Source organism: Octopus bimaculoides, chromosome 27 (genome assembly GCF_001194135.2).
Source record: "Octopus bimaculoides isolate UCB-OBI-ISO-001 chromosome 27, ASM119413v2, whole genome shotgun sequence".
In the NCBI taxonomy this organism is placed as follows: Eukaryota; Metazoa; Mollusca; class Cephalopoda; order Octopoda; family Octopodidae; genus Octopus; species Octopus bimaculoides.
Window position 1 is genome coordinate 3,545,225 of NC_069007.1, and position 7,500 is coordinate 3,552,724.

At 39.0% G+C, this 7,500-nt stretch overlaps 1 protein-coding gene across 3 annotated transcripts in view; it reads left to right on the forward strand.

The window, feature by feature from the left end:
- The window catches only part of LOC106882763 (uncharacterized), a 14,259-nt gene that overhangs the window by 1,597 nt on the left and 5,162 nt on the right, over positions 1-7,500 (forward strand). The window contains exons 1-4 of one of the 3 annotated variants that reach the window (XM_014933545.2): positions 2,547-2,599; positions 2,756-2,806; positions 4,439-4,501; positions 5,911-6,371. In XM_014933545.2, the coding sequence (XP_014789031.1) occupies positions 2,797-2,806; positions 4,439-4,501; positions 5,911-6,371 (534 nt within the window). In that variant the 5' untranslated portion in view covers positions 2,547-2,599; positions 2,756-2,796. Of the gene's footprint in view, positions 1-2,546; positions 2,600-2,634; positions 2,807-4,438; positions 4,502-5,910; positions 6,372-7,500 lie in introns of those variants that run through there. The other 2 variants (XM_014933544.2, XM_014933543.2) reach the window with 2 other exon arrangements.

Consider the following 7,500-nt stretch of genomic DNA (forward strand, 5'->3'; position numbering starts at 1 on the left):
ACACATACATACACACACACACACACACATATATATATATATATATATATATATATATATATGATGGGCTTCTTTCAGTTTCCGTCTACCAAATCCACTCACAAGGCTTTGGTCAACCTGAGGTTATAGTAAAAAACACTTGTCCAAGATATTCTGCAGTGGGACTGAACCAAGAACCATGTGGTTGTGAAGCAAACTTCTTACCACACAGCCATGCCCTTTTCATTGTTTACTTGTTTCAGTCTTTGGACTGCGACCATACTGGAGCAGCGTAGCTTACGTAGTTGTATGTTTTTGTATTTCTGTGATTATTTGCGTATGTCTGTCTGTCTTGTGTGTGTGTGTGGTTATCTTTGATTATGTTTGTATGCACTTTTGTGTGTTTATGATTATTTCGTGCGTGCTTTTGTGATTGTCATAGCCTAGAAAAAAAAAAATAACGAAAAAAAACCCCACTCCCGTAATGTTTCTAGTTGTGTGTGTACATGCGTCTTTATCTCTTGTAACTAATGTCTGTATGTACCTTTAGATTAGAGGCAATCTTTAATACGTTTAAACAAAGACAATCGCTATGTGTTTAGACCAGTAAAAAATCTATGGTGTACACGTGAAAGTCTCCAGAGCGATTACATTGTAGCAATCCAATTCGCTGACTCCATTAGATGCAGACGTTCCATCACGTACGCATTCTCATAACACTTTCTCTCTGTTTCTCGATCAATCAGTAACTCTTATTGATAGTTTTTTGTGCTGACACTATTGGCTTTTATTGCCAAACCAATAACTCACAGGAATGTAAACAAACACTAAGTTGTCAAGCGGAGAAATGGACAGTGGAGTGGGGGAACATATACAAACACAAACACACATTCACACACATCTATCAATCAATCAATCAATCTATCTATCTATCTATCTATCTATCTATCTATCTATCTATCTATATATCTATCTATCTATCTATCTATCTATCTATATATCTATCTATCTATCTATCTATCTATCTATCTATCTATCTATCTATCTATCTATCTATCTAATCTAACTATCTACCTACCTACCTATCTATCTATCTATCTATCTATCTATCTATCTATCTAATCTGCCTGTCTCTATCTATCTATCTATCTATCTATCTATTGTAGAAGACACATGCCGAAGGTGCCATGCGGTGGGACTGAACTTGGAACCGTGTGGTTACCACACAGCCACGGCTGCACTTGTGTGTGTGTGTGTGTTTGTGTGTAAAGACTATGGTCAGTAATGTTGGTCAAACCCTAAACAAAGGACTGATATTTCCTTGACCAGCACAGGTCCTCGGCGATCAAGTGTTTCCCCATCAATCATCTAGTGTGGAGAAGATTCCCCACTTGTTTTTGACAAGCAACAAGCGGGTAGATTTGGTTTCAAATCTCAGGCAGGGCGAAGGCGAGATCCCTACACCCTGAAGTATTGGGACCTGGCAATGAACTATTTCTTCCAGCCTGTGGAATTTGAGATGTTTGGAGGGGTCGGGCCGCAAACGGCGAAGTTCTTGTCATCGTTGGCGGCTCGCCTTACCGTGGTGTCAGGTCAGGTGATGCTGGTGAGGGTACTTGGCTGTTCCAACGCCTCAGCATCGCCATCGCCCACAGTAATGCCACAAGCGTGTTAGCTTGCTATAGTACCTTCCGTTGAATCTTGTGGTGTGCGACTAATTGAGGTACTTGGTGGTACATCGATGTTCTTTTGCCTTTTTTTTTTGTTTGTTTTTCGTTTGTATAAATTATACAATGAAATAGAAAGCTAATATAATTAAATGTGTTTAATTGGGAAGTCTTGTGTGTGGCATTATTCTGTAGTAATGCCCTTATATAAATATAAACGAATAATTATATTCTTGGGAATAGAAATTTCCCTTATGAATTTTTTTATACACTAGCTTCCTGATAAAATTCTTGTAAAAGATTTTTATCCTATTTTGAATTTATAGAAAATTAATATATCTGTTTAAGGAAACTGAAAAAATATTTTAAAAGTTTATAGAAATCCACATTTTCCACTTTTTCGTAAAAATTTTTACATCAACGGAATTTTCTCGATGTGAACTTTCTAGTGCAGTAATTAGATTTTTAAAATTCCGTTTACTTTGTGTGATTTAAGGGAGATTTGGCTGTTGTTTCTAGTTTATAATAAACGAAATAACATTGTTTGCTATGGTGGCGGCGAAACGTCGACACTATCACAATGACTCAATCAGTTTTAATTCCTTTATCTTATCTTTAAAAAAGAACAAATCATTGGCGTTACGTTATCCCGTGATCGTCATGGCTGGAATATCTGAAAATTCTTTCGTCTTTTTATATTGAAACAAAATGATGATTGATCTCGGGGAAAGAGGCCGTGCGCCTATAGTTTTCCGTAGATCCGCCGAGTCTCGTTAACCGTGCTTACACACACACACACACAACAAAAACGCGTACACGCTCACACATACACACACACATATATATATACACACACACACACACACACAACGTTCAAGGGAGACAATTCTAGATTTAAGATAAGTATTTGAGTTACTTCCCTTGACCGGACCGTTAATCCAACGCTTGCGTTTGTAAGTGTCTTGCTTTTAAATCGTTTAATTTTATATTTTAAATGAACGTGAAACGTTTTGTCTGCCAAAGAATCGTTTAATATGTAAAATACTGCGACGTCTCATTTCCTGAAATGAATTGGCAATACGCTAACATTTATATATTCTTATTTTCAGTTTACGGTTTCTTCCTAATCATATGTCTATGGCTACTTGCAATGTTCAAAGGTAATTCCTTATTCGTTTATCTTTTTCTTTTACTTGTTTCAGTCGTTTGGTCTACGGCCATGCTGGAGCACTGCATCGAAGGGTTTTATTCTTTCTGGATCTTTATTGCACACAAGGGGCTAAACTGCATTGAAGGGTTTTAGCTGAACGAATAGACTGACCGCAGTACTAGTTGTTTTAAGTCTGCTACCTACTTGTCCTAACGATCTCCCTTTTTTCCGAACCGCTAAGTCACGGGGCCGTAAACAATCCATCATCGGTTATCACGGTACAGGACAGACACATGCACGCACACACGTACGTACGTACATAGTTACATACGTACGTACGTACAGACATATATATATACATATATATATATATATATATATACACATACACACACACACACAGATAGATATCTATATAAGGGCATTACTACAGAATAATGCCACACACTAGACTTCCAAAATAAATACATTTTTACTGAATGCGAGGAAAAGCAAGACAGACAGACAGACAGATAGATAGATGTCAGATAGAAATCAAAGAAAAAGAGGATATCTATGGACAGCTGCCTCCAAACCTCCAGCTTCTATCTCCAGACGATGAATTTATATTCATACCAATAATAATTGGAGCACTAGTTTTTGTTAGTAAATGCTTGAAGGAGAATCTGGATAAACTGGGATTTTCAGAACGAGAAATCGACCGGCTAATTCGTACCTTACAAGTGCAATCTGTGAGTGGAACTGTAAAAATAGGCAGGAATTTTCTCAAGTTCCAAATGTGAATCTATCTGTGTTAACTACATCCCAAAGACGGAGCCTTGTTGGAAACCGGCCCCGCTCATCAGTGGAAGATTTATAATAATTAAATAAATAGAAGAAGCATACATTCATATATACATATGACGGGTTCCTCACAGTTTCCGTCCACCAGGCATCAGTTTGTCCGATGCCAGAGTAGAAGACATTTGGCCAAGGTGCCATTCAGTGGAACTGAGTTCAAAACCAGGAGAAGTAAACTTCCAACCACGCAGCCATGAACACTGTCTCTCCTCTTTTATGTCCACATTTCGATGCTTTACTTTTGATTTATGTATTTGTTGTTTTGTTTTGTTTTTCTTCGACCATAAAAACCTATAATTTTGCATAAATGCAAGAATTATTTTCAAAAATTGTTATTAGTTAAAAGTTACCTCCCTTACAGTTTGTGGAATTTCAATTTTTTTGTTTTTGTTTAACCCCAGGTCAGTCCAGCTTCAACAGATCTGTTCACTAATGTTGCTCTTGTTATTATTATTATTGTTGTTGTTGTTGACACAAGAGTCCCGTAAACAATATTAGAAAGACTTCCTCCCCCCCATTTTCTTGCAAATTATTGTTTAAAAAAAAAATTTTTTTTTTTGACAAAACCCCACGTTTTCGGTTACGGAGGATTCCGGAAAATCGCCAAAAATCGGAATTAAAATTTTTTTCGACTTTCGTCCTTTACTTTCTTAATTCAGTCCTCACCTGCGTCGTATTAACCCGACATCCTTCTGAAAGTCATAACGTGGCTCTGCCTCCCCCCCAGGTCTTCAAGTCTTGTGTTCATGCTACAACCCTATTACATTCACCCAATAAGACAACCACAATCCTTTTCTTTCAGTGTATGGTCTGGTAACCATAAAATATCTACAAACATTCAAGCTATCAGGACAAAAGAAAGCAGGTTGGTGATGTCTCACGCTTATTTTACCTTCCAAATAATCCATTTCCTTTTTTCTCATCTATTTCCCCCCCCCCCTTTTTTTCTTATACTTCGTAAACTAACCAAACTTACATCATCATTATCATCGTCGTCACTACGGCCACCACTAAATTGACCACAGTCACCTCCATGACAACAACTCTTATTGTCATCACCACCACCACTGGTCCCACTATCGTCATTGTTATCATCGTCATCATCATTATTATTATTGGTTTCAAATTTCGGTACAATGCCAGCAATTCTTAGGTCATCCATATACAACAGATGGTTGATTGTTTTGTCGTAACAGTTGTATCCACATTCAGTTGTGTTTAGCATGTCAGATAAAGGTGTCAATGCCAAGCAGAAAAGAGTGGGGAGAGTGTGTCTTCCCGGAATATTCTTCTTCTTCTTCTTCTTCTTAAGGTGGTGGGCTGGCAGAATTGTTAGCATACCGGGCAAAATGCATAGCGATATTTCATCTGTCTCTACGCTCTGAGTTCAAATTCTGCCGAAGTCAACTTTGTCTTTGAACCTTTAGGGTTGATGAAATATGCACCAGTTGCATACAGGGGCCAATATAATTGACTAGCCCCCACCCAAAAACATTTCAGGCCTTGTGCCTTTAGTAGAAAGGATTATTATTATTTAAGACGTTACATAGTATCCAATATCGTGAGGTTGTTGATTGAAGATATTGTGTCTACCGCGGGGTTTGCACTGTCTGTCAAGTCACAACAAGGACCTCAGACAAACAGACAGACTACTTTATGCAATATGCATGCAGTTATTAATATTGTTATTATTACTAAGGCGGCGAGCTGGCAGAATCGTTAGCACGCCGGGCAAAATGCTTAGCGGTATTTTTCTGCTGCTATGTTCTGAGTTCAAATTCCGCCGAGGTCGACTTTGCCTTTCATCCTTTCCCCTATCCATCTGTTCATATCTTTAGGGGACAGTTCCCAATGAACCTAGGATACATTTTATCAGCACTTCCCATAGTCTCTGTAATTCAATAGCTAGGTCCTGGTACTTCGCTATTTTTTCCTATACCTCTCATATTTATTATTATTATTATTATTATTATTATTAAACTGGCAAACTGACAGAACCGTAGCATGCCGGACAAAATGCTTATCGGCATTTCGTCCATCTTTACATTCTGAGTTCAAATTTTGCTGAGGTTTACTTTGTGTTTCATTCTTTTGGGGGCGGTCAGTGAAATAAGTACCAGTTGTGTGCTGGGTCAATGTAATTAATTATTCTCCTTCCCCAAATTTCAGGCCTTGAGCCTTTAGTAGAAACGATTATTATTATTATTATTATTATTATTATTATTATTATCATTATTATTGTTATTATTATTATTATTTGATATGTTTTAACAGAAGACGGTGGGAAGAGACAAGAAGAGAACTGCTTACGTGATGACTGGCAGCAAAGAAAGGAGGAGAAAAAGTACCGTGATCGGTCGAAAGAAAGAGAACGAGATTGTTATGGCCAGCGGACTCGAGATCAAAGCAGTTGCACTGGACGGTCGACTGAAGACGAGAACAGTCACCGCGAACAGCAAAGATCAAATGAGAGCAGCAGCTCTGAACAGCAGGTTCTGTTCGAGGATGCGTTGTGTGAACAGCAGACACAGGTTAAGACTGGTGACTGCGGTGTACAGCGGACTCGAGCCAAGAGCAGTTGCTATGAGAAAAAGGCCCCACGGAAGAAGGTCAGGTCAAGAAATAAGAGTGAATTGGAAGAAAGCAGTGATACATCGACAAACAATCTGGCTTTGACAACATCAGACATAGCTAAGTCTTCAAGTGAAAGCAACATTTCAATGATGTCTTCTAAGGTAAATGAAATTACTTATCTTTATTTCTCTTTCCAGCTATTCACATCCATTGTTACATAATGCAGGGGCAGCCATGTATCTCCTCGTAAGCAAAACATATAATGCTGTCTCTTTGTTATTTTTTTAATTTTTATTTATGCGCTTTTTTAAAGCCTAACCAGGCTCGTGGGCCCAGGTTCCCGGATTCAATGGCGTATGTGTTCCCCCCACCCAGCTGGACGGCACACCAGTCCATCACAGTGTTACTCAAGAAACAGGAAGAAAGAGTGAGAGAAAGTTGGGGTGAAAGAGTACAACAGGGGTCGCCACCCCCCCCTGCCGGAGCCTCGTGGAGTTATAGATGTTTTTGCTCAATAAACACATACCATGCCCGGTCTGGGAATTGAAACCACGATCCTCCGGCTGCGAGTCCACTGCCCTAACCACTGGGCCATTGCGCCTCCACGTCTCTTTGTTGTACTGTGCTTTATCTATTTGTCTCTCTCTCTCTCTCTCTCTCTGTATATATATATATATATATATACGGTGGCACGTAAAAGCACCCACTACACTCTCGGAGTGGTTGGCGTTGAGAAGGGCATCCAGCTGTAGAAACTCTGCCAAATCAGATTGGAGCCTGGTGCAGCCATCTGGTTTCACCAGTCCTCAGTCAAATCGTCCAACCCATGCTAGCATGGAAAGCGGACATTAAACGATGATGATGATGATGATGATATACGTGTGGCTGTGTGGTAAGAAGTTTGCTTTCCAACCACATAGTTCTGGGTTCAGTTCCACTGCATGGCATCTTGGGCAAGTGTCTTCTACTCTAGCCTCAGGACAAGCAAAGCCTTGTGAGTGAAATTTGTAAAAGGCAAGAAAGAAAAATTAGATATTAAAATAGGGCTGAAATTGCCTCTAGGGGCAAATCCCCCTTGGAAAACACACCCAGACGAAAGCTGGGTGCCTTACACACCTCGTGTGCGAAAATTTAAAACAAAACTTATTCAATAAACTGTAGAAAATGGCGATTACCTTAAGTGCTGATGCAACAACACAATAGATAGATGGATGGATGGATGGATGGAGATATATGTATATATGGATGGATGGAGATATATATACATATATATATATATGGATGGATAGA